The sequence below is a fragment of the Jaculus jaculus genome, chromosome 12 (assembly GCF_020740685.1).
Source record: "Jaculus jaculus isolate mJacJac1 chromosome 12, mJacJac1.mat.Y.cur, whole genome shotgun sequence".
NCBI lineage: Eukaryota > Metazoa > Chordata > Mammalia > Rodentia > Dipodidae > Jaculus > Jaculus jaculus.
The window spans coordinates 43,915,249-43,927,779 of NC_059113.1; the positions used below are offsets into that span (position 1 = coordinate 43,915,249).

The following is a 12,531-nucleotide window of genomic DNA, read 5'->3' on the forward strand; positions in this document are numbered from 1 at the left end:
ATGGAAGGCATCTCCTTCAAACCATCACAGACATATCATGGCATCGTAGATGTAAGGGTGAGGTCAAACTGCATCTAAACTGTTGAACACCCTCAATAAATGCATGTTTAGTTTCCTCTTCTTTTGGGGGGGTAAGTTATAGGAAAATGGAATATAGGTACAAAAATGCTTTTGATTAAAAGGTCTATGGTTTCGACCTTCTTGATCTTCTGTTCTGTATGTCTCAGCAGAGGGGATTACATTCTATCTGCCTATCCTGCCACCTCTCCTCATCCCTGGATGCCATCTACCATGAGTAATTACATCCACTCAGTATATACTGACAGTGTCTAACGCAGCATTTAGTATACAGTAAATGCTTAATAACTGCTTCATTCCATTGACTAGAATGTTGGAGAGAACAAACATTAGCCTTTCTGCTATACCTAACACACTACATCACAAGTTTTCTCAGTCCTACGTGTAAAAACGGAACCAATACTCATGATCAGACGAACTCTTTTAATCTGTCTCAGTTTCTATCCTGTGGGGTGGAGGAAAGTTGGAGGAGGCAGGTTGTCCTGTGTAAGAACCCACCCTCTCCTCCCCCAGAGGCATTTCATACCTCGACAGGTGGGCAATGGACTGCTCCACTGGCCATTGCTCCGACACTGGGCCCGAGAGGCTCCCTGTAGCAAGTAACCTGTGTGGCAGGTGAAATTCACAAGGTCGTTCAGGTTGAACTCACTGCCATTGGTGAGCCCGTGGGCTGGGTTCCCTGGGTGTCCGCAGGTAATGGCTGTGGGGACAAGATTTGGGTCACTGATCATACTTAACAGGTCATCACATCCACCTGAGGCCACTTAGAACAAATATGAAGGCATGAAAAATGTGTGGTTTCAAGAGCTTTCTAACGACATTGCCAATGGTACTTCTGTTTGGAAGGAAGTTTTTGAGAAAGAGTCACAGGCAAAACTCACAGGCTCGTGTGACACCGATGGGGAATAACTGGAACTTGCCAAACATGCTTTTTTGTATGCATGTGTGACATGCGTTCACATGTTCAGATGTATATAGGAACTTATGAATGTGTGATTTTTTAATGCATGCATGTGTGTGTGTGTGACCTGAGGTTGAGACCTGGTATCTTCCTTGATTTCTCTTCTCTTTATTCACTTAGAATCTCTCACTTGAATCTAGAACGTATAACTTTGACCAGTCTGAATAGTCCACTTGTCTTGGGATCCTGCCTTAGCCTCCCCAATGCTTGAGATTACAGACAGGCCACATTTACATGGGTACTGGGTATAAGAAGCCCAGTCTTCATGCTTGAATGATTAGTGCTTTATCCATGGAGCCATGCCTCCAGCACCCTCACCCCCCAAAAAAGAAAACTTTCTTCATCATAAGGACTATCAGTGACTAATGAAAATATGACAGAATGCCATCTGACTTTAAAATGAATCATGGAATGATACTTAAAATGTTATATTTATAAAGAATTTGAATAGTCCCCCTTAGCACACACCAGCTGAGTCTCTGAAGCTCTTGTTGGGAAGCATGATTAGGATTTGTCTGAAATTTCAAATTGTAAATTATTCTAGCATCAACTTAATTATCATGGAATTAGCAAAATAACTGTACAAATATGGCTGTTATCCTCCTTGGCTATCCTTATTATGTGACCCCAAGAATTGCAGTCAGTTCTTTGTGTCAGGTCGGAAACAATGGCTGTACTGAGCAATGTGGTATTTGTCATTTTATTTCAAAAGAAACACATTATGGTCACAAAACTGCTGTTTTCCTGCTCACTTATCTTGTCAACATCATGTTCTCATCCTAAGGAAAGCTTTCAGCCCTGAACTTTGCACATTGCTTTTGGAGACAACACCTGTCACTGCTCTATGGCCATCTCAACATCTCTGCACTGAAGTCATGGGGAAATAAAGGCTATTAGAAGAGCAAATGAGTTGAATGGGATTTTATGTGGGAAGAGGGGAATATCTATTCTACAATAGCCATTCTTTGCCATTGAATCATAGGTTTTGAGAATAGTGATTATATATAATTTTGCTTCTTTCTATTAAATGAAGATAGTTTATTCTTGATGAAATAATGATCCAAATTCAAGACCAACACAGAATATTAGGGGTTTATTAGCTATTTGGTGCTCTGTTGCTCAGACTCAGCATTCAGGTCCCACCTTTAAGATCCAATTCCACCTGGATGCCCTGTGATAAGCTCTGGGGAATTACCATGAACATCACTTCTAAGGGAGATGAAAGAAGACTATAGGGAAGGAGTTAAGGGAGAAACTGAGAGGGAGCCTGAAGGAGTATAGAAAGGGCAGGTGAGGTTTGGGACACACTGTGCTGCGGGACAGTTAGGCACATACTTCATTCTTCTATTTTTTCAGAAGGTGAGACATGTTTGTATGATACTTTATAACATGAAAAAGGTGGGCATTCAGGAGAGTTATTCATAAGCTGTACTCACGGACACAAACAGGCGTTTGCCCTGACCACTTGTGGTCCTGTAAGCAAATTCTCACAGAAGTGCCAACAAGTCGGAAGCCAGGATTGCACTGGTAGACCACAGTGTCTCTATAGCTGAAGCCATCGCCACTGATATGACCATTCACGATGGGATCTGGGGAGCCGCAGTGGCCCGCTGGGAACAGACCAAAAACGGTGAAAAATGCTTTGAGTACGTGTCTGTATGATCACACTCATTCCAAAGCCATTGCTCTTTACTGTTAAGTCAATAGCAGCGATGAATGTGTTGCTGAGACAGGCAAGCATAGGCAATAACTGGGCTGTCCTGGACTACACTTGAACTGGACAGTAACACTTTCCTAAACAATGCACATGGAAATCTGTTGAGTGTCTGTATCCCCCATTTGTATGAAGCTGTATACCCATTCCAAGCAAGAAATGTCTCTCTTCCTCCAGTAACCACCCCAAGTAACCATCAGTGACTCACCTTTGTGTGGTCAGTTCTATAAAAAATATGCTCTTAGATTTATCCAGAAATGAAATAGCTGAGAAGCATTCAGCTTGGACTGGTTTGGGTAGAAAATTTATAGTAAGATGAACTGTGCCCCTCTAAGTGAACTTTTAGGGTGAAACTCTATTTACCACTTTATCCTTAGGTCTCACTGGACATACATATGATTAGAATCAGATGCATCATGAGAGGGGACATATGCAGTAGAGAAATGGTTATATAACTCAGACCTGTTGACTGAACTAAAGGACCACCAAAACTATACACTTAGAGACACCCCATCCTCCCCTAAAATTCCTATAAAGAGAAACCCAAGACCACTTCCTGGAGCCCTTGAATACTCTCCACTCAAATGGCTTGCTGACCCTATTTGAGGTAGATTCAAACCTTTACTATTGCATCACTTTAATAAAGTTTCATTTTGCTTTGCTACTTACATACACAGCCTTTGTAATGATGAAGCTTCCCTTCGAAACTGTAAACCTAAATTAAGCCCTTTCCTTCCATAAGCTGCTTTGGTCTGAGTTTTGCCACAGCAATGAGAAGGTATCTGCAACACTGCCAGCGTGGAACCCGGGTGAAGGTGGATATCCTTGGTGGCAGAGGGATCCCTGAACACCTCAGTGTCAGCACATCTCAGACCCTTTGTATTGCACAGTGTGCTTTCAAGCTTGGCAATGGAAGCATTGCTCCAGCCCCAGCCATGAGAAACAAGGAAAGAGCCACTAGAGCCACACTATGCTTGCCACAGGGAGGACAGCAACTTTTCAGGTGATAAATACCCAACTTATAGATATATGCAACACTATAATATCCACAGTTGAAGAGAATACATGGCCACCTGACACCTGGATGTAATTCTAGACAACAGCAGACGCTTCCGCACCACTTTTGAGTCCTACACCACTCCAAGAGGAGAGAGAGAAAAAAGGGGAAAGAGTAATCCTGTACAATTCAAAATAAGCTATAAAGATTAAGTAATGAAACATAAAATCATGTACTTATGTGATATACCCTACACCTTGATGCCATGTTCCCAGGACTTTTTAAAATATATTTTATTTATTTGCGAGAGAGAGAGAGAAAGAGGCAGATAGAGAGAAAGAGAAAACAGGAATGATAGGGCCTCCAGCCACTGCAAATGAACTCCAGATGCATGAGCCCCCTTGTGCTTCTGGCTTCCGTGAGTCCTGGGAAATCAAACCAGGGTCCTTAGGCTTTGCAGACAAATATCTTAAACACTAAGCCATTTTACCTGCCTGGATTTTAAAAATTATTTTACTTGTTTGTATCTTCATTGACACTTGAATTTAGCTTCAATAATATCCTCATGTGTAGCAGAAGCAATCAGCCTTAGGGAGCCACAAATCTTGAATCTCTGGATGTGTGTCAGCAGAAATTACTCTACTAAAGTATGAAAAGAAAACTGTGGCATGTTCCTTGGGTGGCCCTTTTCCCTCACATCAGTTTTGCTCATGAATCTACTAACTGGCCACTGATTGGAACTCATAGGCAAATAACTAAAGATCTGGAGGAAAAAAAAAATGTGACTTGTGATTTTGAAACAACATATATGGAAAGGAAAGATTAGGTATATTATAAAGGAACTGATGAGTTTACATGCACCTGAAGCATGAATGAACAGTTCTGCTGCTACCATGTTCTCGAATTTTGTATCTCTGTTGTTGTTTGAATGTAAAATGTCCCCTATAGGCTCATAGGTTTCAACACTTTGGTCCCCAGAAACTGGTGGCACTGTTTGGTAAAGTTAAGAAACCTTTAGGAAGTGTAGCCTTGCTGAAGAAAGTGTGCCAGTGAGGGCAAGCATTGGGATTTTTATAGACTGACTGACTTCCTTTTTGTTCTCTGCTTCCTGATTACAAACACAATGTGACAATAAAACCTGCCTCCTTTCTTCTCTACATGATGGACTCTGTCTTCTTAAAACTGCAAGGCAGAGTAATCCTTTTCCTTTCCTTAAGGACATTCTTGCCAGACATTTTTGTCACAGCAATGAGAATGTAACAGTACATTATCTTCCTACTGAGGATGGATACTTCAGCTTCCAAAATTTGACTTTGAGAGAACTAGTAGCCAAAGCAAGAATGCAGTGATGGTCCGAGAGCTCTTTTTTCTTTACCAATATTTTCCATGCATTGCTCCAGAGGGCTACAGGGATGAGCTGTACTATGAAACAGGAGAAAAATATGGTCAGTCATGGAGGTTTGGTGTGTATTGCCCTAGGGCAAGTAGTTCATGGGGATTTAACCCTAGGGACCCCTCTGACCTGCTTCATTTGCAAAGTGACTCCTTCACAAACAAGCTTTGAAAGTCATGGACAAGTTGGTTCACTTTTCTGAAGATGGTGAGAGTTGGGTTATATATATATATATATATTTTTTAACTACTATAGCCTGACAGTATATTTTATTTAGCATATTTAGTAAGGGTATCTCAAATAGGAAAAAAAAAATGTTTTCTTATAATCTTTCTCTGAAGTTGGATGGGGAGGAAAAAAGAATTGTCAAATTTTACCCAAGTTCAGAACTTGGTAGCAGCTGGTTCAGGCGCTAAGAAGTCAAAATACAAGAACTCCATTAGCAACTCAGACAAAAGGGAGTCATTTCGAACTCTTTCTACAAACTGCGTGTGTGGGGGCAAGCTGAAGAGACAGTAAGTAGACAGTGCCCACTGTGAGCTGTCCAGTAATAAGCCTGCTGGTGGACAGGAGGAAGTTCTTTGCTCCACTTACACCTGTAGTTAAGGTCTGCAAAAAGTCAGTTTAGAGTTAACAAGCAGCAGGAAATTTCTACGACTTAGTCTTTAAACTCCACTATCCTTTGTCATTTAGGTGGAAGTAAACAAAGTAAGTAAGCAAAACTCATTCTGAGAGGCTAAAGGTTGACCTTCCTGCATGCTTCTGCCTAGGATATTAAATGCCATGAAACTTGGTCCCTGAGAGAGTTTGTCTCCCTTGGCTCTCCAGTTGCACACTGTGGTGAGAATTCTACCCAGTATCGCTACATTGTGGTTCTAAGAAACCTTATCTTAGTGAAGTAATTTTGCCACAGATAGGATCTTTCCCTTCTGTGTCACTGCATTTTGGTGGCCTGCTGAGAATGACTGAGTGAGTATGATCTCATGAGGGGTTTATCTCAACCTCCTAACAAGCGCAGAGATGGGACACCTCAGAGCCTTCTACAGGGAGTGCCTAACCCCTCATACCTCCCCATTCACATATGCAGTTTCACCCACTCATACATGTAATAGTACCCCCCCAGTTGCATCAGTACTGAACACACAGACTTTCCCCCTAGTAAGTATTTCTAGACAACAATCTACCCATTATTCACTCTGTCAGTGACCATAAGTCACACAGAGATAAGTTGGGAACATAGAAAACTGTGAACATTCATGAATATTCATGAATTTTGGGAGGGGTCTTCACAGTACCCAGAATGAAACATCTGTGGATCCCAATGGACAGGTATGATTGTGTAGATTTCTAGGATTCTAGAGGTGTGTTTTCAGATTTGGAAATTTAACAAAGTCACATCTAGTCCAACAAAATTTGTTTGACTAATGAGAAAGCTGGACAGAATCTCCCCTGTATTGAAGGACAGGACCTGCAGCCTTTGAGATGGAAGCTCAGAAAGAAGCAGCGGCCTCTGCTGCACAAGGACACATGAGGCATTCCGTATCCCTGATCTTTTTCCCCAAGACTCGCCTGCCTTAAGGTCATCTTTCCAAGGTGCTGTTTTTCATCAGTGCAAATGCTAAATATCAGTGTAGGGATTAGAACTGAACCATTTTTAGAAAATCCACAGACCAAATGTCCAACCTTAGTATTTGCTTTGTGATTACCAGGTGCTTTTCGCTGACAACGAAATACAGAGTATTAACAACATCTTGCACCTTAGGGGAATTAGAAAGGCAGTGTGTGAGCTTTCCAGTCTGTGATGAGTGTACCTGGCCTATAACAGGCTTGTTTGGACAGTGTACCAAAGCCAACTTGCAGACTCTATTTTTAGTATTAATAAATGACCATAAAATGCCAGTTAGGTCTGATGAACAGATAGGCAGGAAAGCTGTCTTTGGCATTAAACATCCATTGGAAATATTTAAAAACTCCACTGCTGGCTGTATGAAAGAAATATTGTAGAATAATGATGGATGAGATTATTTTTCTTCCAAGCACAATTTGTAGGGGTGACATAGAGCGATGTTCCTATGTCACACAAAGATGTTCTATCTAGAGGACATGAAGTATTTCTGAGGACAAGCAGCTTTGGGCTTGGCAAGTAACACTGCACTCTCTGCTGTTGGTAGGGACGTTACTTCAAGGGCCTCATTCCTCTACCACAACATGCATTTTTATCAACTCTTTGTCTAACACAGGTTGGTACAACAATTATTATAAGGCCATATTTGCTATGAATAGAAGTTAAAGCCAATGTGATAATTTTGACACTAACAGAGGCTTTCAGAAATCTTTTATCTGTTTTTTTTTTTTTTTAATGTGGTTCCCAAATGCATCACATCTTAAATCTGTAGCTAACTATATTACCCATTGGTCTGACATTCCCTTCGCTGGCTTGTCCCTGCCAAATACAGTCTAACTTTATTCTTTGCATTCAGCTCCCATCAAAGCCTAAAGTCCTATCCTTGCACACATGGCACAACTATCTACCAAATTTAGGCTTTCTTGACAAAGGAAAGGTGAGCCAGATCTTCAGGTATTTTTGCTAGCTTGTTTTGCTTTGACTCAGCAGAGAACATTGTAGTTTTCCTCACTTGTGAATTGTCACCACTAGACTAATTTCAGTGCAATGTCAGATCTACACAACATGCCTGAGCCAGCACCTGACCTACAGCAGGTGTCCACAGTAGCAGATGAGTTGCTGTAAGTATCCTGGGCTCTGCCTGTCTATCTTTTCTTTTGTCTGTTTGTCCACCTGATTACCCAGAATGTGCCAGCTCCCATGCTACCAAGACCCTTGGAACTTCTCCATCCAAGTAGCAGCCAATGTGCCTGTGGATGTACCTTCTGAAACTACTTTACCCCATTGCTGTGTTAGAATTACACATATAATCAAAGTGAACTCCCCTCAATCAGTATTACCTGTGAAAAAATACTGTTTCTACCTCCAATCTGTAATGCATCATTTTGTAAAGGTTCTTGGTATTTACTTAACTTAGACCTTAGAGTACAGATGCTGACAAAGCAAGTGTCAAAGCTTATTGACCTTTTCATGCTACAAGGTAGTTCTTTAGGCACTGAAAGGACATTGCGTACCATTCTGAAATATCAACAAACACTGAAAGTTGAGAATTTTGGCACACTCATACCCAAACCAAGAACATGATGCTGGGTGTTTATCAATTGTTTGCCTTCCCTGACCAAGACATAGCACACACTCAGATGGTAAAGAAAACATCAACAAGGAGGAAAGGATTCCTCTTTCTGTTCTAAGGTCATGTTTTCCTATTATGGACCCATTTTGATTCTCAGTTATTTGAAAAATATTTTTACATGGACTGCTTAAAAATAACATGACACTTAATGAATATATCCCAACTTGTTGTCTTGAGACTTTGTACAAAAAGGTGTAAAATAATATTTGGAATTGTGAAATTGAACCATGTAAGCTCTATGAATATCACCACAATATTACCTTCAAACTAGAATTTCTCTCCTCATAGTCATTACAGCTCAACACAAGCAAGCCTACTTCAAATAGCAATCCAATCTAATGCAAAAGTAACGTTTGCATGTGAGCTCTCCCTCTCTCTCTCTCTCTCTGTCTCTCTTTCTCTCTCTCTCTCAGGGGCATCTTCTCTACCAAAGATTCAAAGATTAAAGAGGTAACCGGTGGGAGACTTGACAGGTCTTTCTGTGCTGAAAAATCTTCATGCCATAAATGTTATCAAGAGATTAATGTAGACTTTTACCACAGGGGCCCTAAATTACAAACTTACCACCTCCTTCCCACTTCTGTGCTCCCTGATGGGTTCAAGCACATTACCACAGGGAAGATCAACACAAGAAAATAATTAAGAGAGTGTGGCAATCATAAAACTTCCCTGATGGATTAGAAGGCACCTGATAGGATAGATAAAGGACCAGCATTTTCAGAGTTTAATGCAATAGCCTAGAGAGATTTATAGCATTGTATAATACAGAAGGAAAAATTGGGCACATCCTAGAGAACTTAGATAACCCCAGGGACCCTATCATAACACAGGAGACAGGTGATATAGCGTGGTTTGGGAGCTTCTGTTTGGATGTGCCATGTGGTGTATGCATATATCTTCACCTGGAATATAACCATAATGCCAGTTACATGCAGACCCCAAATTCTGTCACATGTTGTGGCTCAGAACTCAGACTAGGATCACCTTAACATTGCACAGACCCAACTCCCTTCTTGACTGTGAAGCAAAAACAGCTTCCCTTCTACTTTTTAAATATGGCTCTCTTATAGACATCCACAAGACTTGGGAAAGGGCAGCATTATCCTTCAATATGTACATTTCTGCTCAGTGGCTAAAAGTCTGTGATAGTTGTCACTGCTGGACATCACTGGACATGACTAAAGTACCAGAAGCAGGATACAATTCCTACTATACCTGGATTCACACCATGTCAAAGCACTTCTACATGTAGATTTCAAGATAAAAAGGAGATTCCTAGCCCACAGCTGGACCAAATGTCTTTCTAGAGTTTCTTATTTCATGCTGGGACATATATGTATATGTAGCTTTGGGGTCCATGGAAGCCTTTGCACAAAGTACAAGGAGAGGGGTACCTGCCTTTTGCACAAAGTTGTCAATGTATTGTTAGATAGATATACTATGTTAAATAAGCTTTGGTTAAGGCAGATGGCTTACATAAGTCTGAAAGTTACTTTCTTGCACACACTAACTTCTGGAGAAAGATGGGTATCATTAATGTCAGCATCAACCCTAGCCCTGTCCTCAGCTCAAGTATCAATTACTTTTATTTTTCCCAGCACAGGTTTCCACAGTACCTTTAGTCAGCCATCGTGGAAGGGCATAAATATAGAAACCTTACCACAAATGGCTTATCTCATCTTTCACACCATAGCATTTCAAACATCTGAAAATAACTATCCATCACTTTTTAATGTTTCTTTCTCTTGGACAAAGTTATGATCAAAAGTTTTCCACACATTCCTTAAAGCTCATGGACATCAGATTCTTCACTACAGTGCATGCCAGTTACCAACAATCTGCTCTGTTTCATCACAGGGATTAAAATGCTGGATGTGTAATGTTGAGATATATAAAGAATGAAATAGAATATTGAGACATCCAGAGGATGGAACAAACACTGAGATTCATGGAGAATGGAGCACCTAAGCACATGGAGGGGGCACATGGAGAACATGGTATTCTCATTCTTTTAAACTTTGCATTATCCCATGCTCACTTTAGACTTTTCCTATAAGAAACTCTCTTTAAACCTGTGATTGAACAAGTCCTGAGATGGGTACTTATTGCTCACTGATATTCTTATAGAAGACCTGACACTCCTCTATCTTTTGGGACCCTTGCTATGTCCTCTTCATTCAGGTGGCTTGTTTCTCAAAGCCATAGGGTTTGAGGTATTGTCTTTTTGTGTGAGAGACAATATCTATGAGTTTAAGCCATGTATTCTAAAGTTTTCAAAAAATATAATTGTCAGCTGTTACAATGTTCCTTTGCTATGGTTTCCCAGTGTGACTGTTGAGAGTACCGCCATAGGACCCAAGTTGTACTAAAAGCTACCCAAGATCACTTATGGTGGATACCCAGAATGTGTTTTACAAGGGAGTAACAATGGGAAAACAATTACAGTAATTCATATGACAAATTTGTAGATGAAAGAAATTATTAGTTTGATAAATGAACACATATAATCATGGAGGGCAATAAGTGGCCATGCTGGGCTAAGGCATGCATCCTTTCCTTTGCATGCATCCTGGCGGGGGTCATGTTGGATCTAGACTACAGGTCACTCCCAGCCATCTGTGAACACCGCTTGTTTGCACTGTAGTAGCAGTAACAGGACAGCACAAACATCACTCATACCTGCCTTCTGATATGGGAATTTATTGGTACAAGGATACTAAAGGAACTCATAAGTCCATGATCTGTACCCAGATTGGCTATCCATAAGTAATTTTTGATTATTTTAAGGTGAATATGATACTGGCAATGTTCTTCCATGTCTTAAGATTGTTTTCTCATTTGTAATAGGAGTGATAGGTGCTTTCTGTGTGGTCTCATGGAGATTAAAAAAATAAAAATCTGGGCTGGAGAGATGGCTTAGCGGTTAATTGCTTGCCTGTGAAGCCTAAGGACCCCGGTTCGAGGCTCGGTTCCCCAGGTCCCACGTTAGCCAGATGCACAAGGGGGTGCACGCATCTAGAGTTCGTTTGCAGAGGCTGGAAGCCCTGGCGGGCCCATTCTCTCTCTCTCCCTCTATCTGTCTTTCTCTCTGTGTCTGTTGCTCTCAAATAAATACATAATTAATTAAAAAAATAAAAATCAAAAATGCCTTGAAATTATTATAAAAATGCCATTCACAATATTGTCTCTTGTAAGGCATCAGTTTAGAACTGGGTACAAAGCTCTGCAGCATCTCCAGTACCTCGTGCATAGGGTTGGTGACAGAATTAGGACTGAGCCTCCATTGGTATGTCTATGTGTCTGAGAATCTTATGGTCTCCCTGACAATAATAGTGACTCTGTTCCCTCCTTTCACTCTTTCACACACAACCTTTCTAGGATTGCTTACACAGCTGCATGCTTTCCCATGGGCATAGATTCTGGCTGGGTTAGGTTATGTTATCTACCCACAGTCTATTTCTCTGCTGCAGATAGCTTCATTACCATATTATATGTATTATACAGTCTTAATGTTAGTAATGAAATAGGTTTTCTCTGTTTTAAAATCTTTGTATTAAATTTATCAATTATTATTATTATCATTATTATTTGTTTTTTTTTTGAGATAGGGTCTCCCTCTAGCCCAGGCTGACCTGGAATTCACTTTGTAGTCTCAGGGTGGCATTGAACTCACAGCGATCCTCCTACCTCTGCCTCCCAAGTGCTGGGATTAAAGGCGTGTGCCACCATGCCCTACTTATCATTTACTATTTAGCCACTAGCTATGTATATGTAGCTTTATACCAATCCTAAGAATTTTATGATTTTTTTTTCTTATTAAATACTCTGGCTCCTCTGATTTTATTAATTCTCATATTTTGTGCCAAAATTATGAACCACTACTATTTTCATATGTTATATTCCAGGTATTTTTCTCTTTCCTTATGCATTGTTAAAATTTCCTCAAGGAAAATGGACTCATTCTCCATAGTTTTCTAAGATCTGTGACATCCACTGAGACCATATTTGGGGCATCATAAGACAGCTGATGACCCCTGTATCTCAATCTTACTATCTCCATCTTTAGCTCTAACATAGATAACAGAGTATGGGCTTATTTGAGAGCAATAAGACTCAAGATGACTAGACGGT

The 12,531-nt window shown here is 40.5% G+C and overlaps 1 protein-coding gene across 4 annotated transcripts in view; it reads right to left on the reverse strand.

Moving 5' to 3' along the window:
- Csmd1 (CUB and Sushi multiple domains 1) overlaps positions 1–12,531 on the reverse strand; it is a 1,843,561-nt gene that overhangs the window by 45,825 nt on the left and 1,785,205 nt on the right. For all 4 annotated transcript variants that reach the window (XM_045131039.1, XM_045131041.1, XM_045131040.1 and 1 more), the window contains 2 exons: positions 2,476–2,649; positions 605–778 (listed from right to left, as the gene is read on the reverse strand). In XM_045131039.1, the coding sequence (XP_044986974.1) occupies positions 605–778; positions 2,476–2,649 (348 nt within the window). The remainder of the gene's footprint in view (positions 1–604; positions 779–2,475; positions 2,650–12,531) is intronic.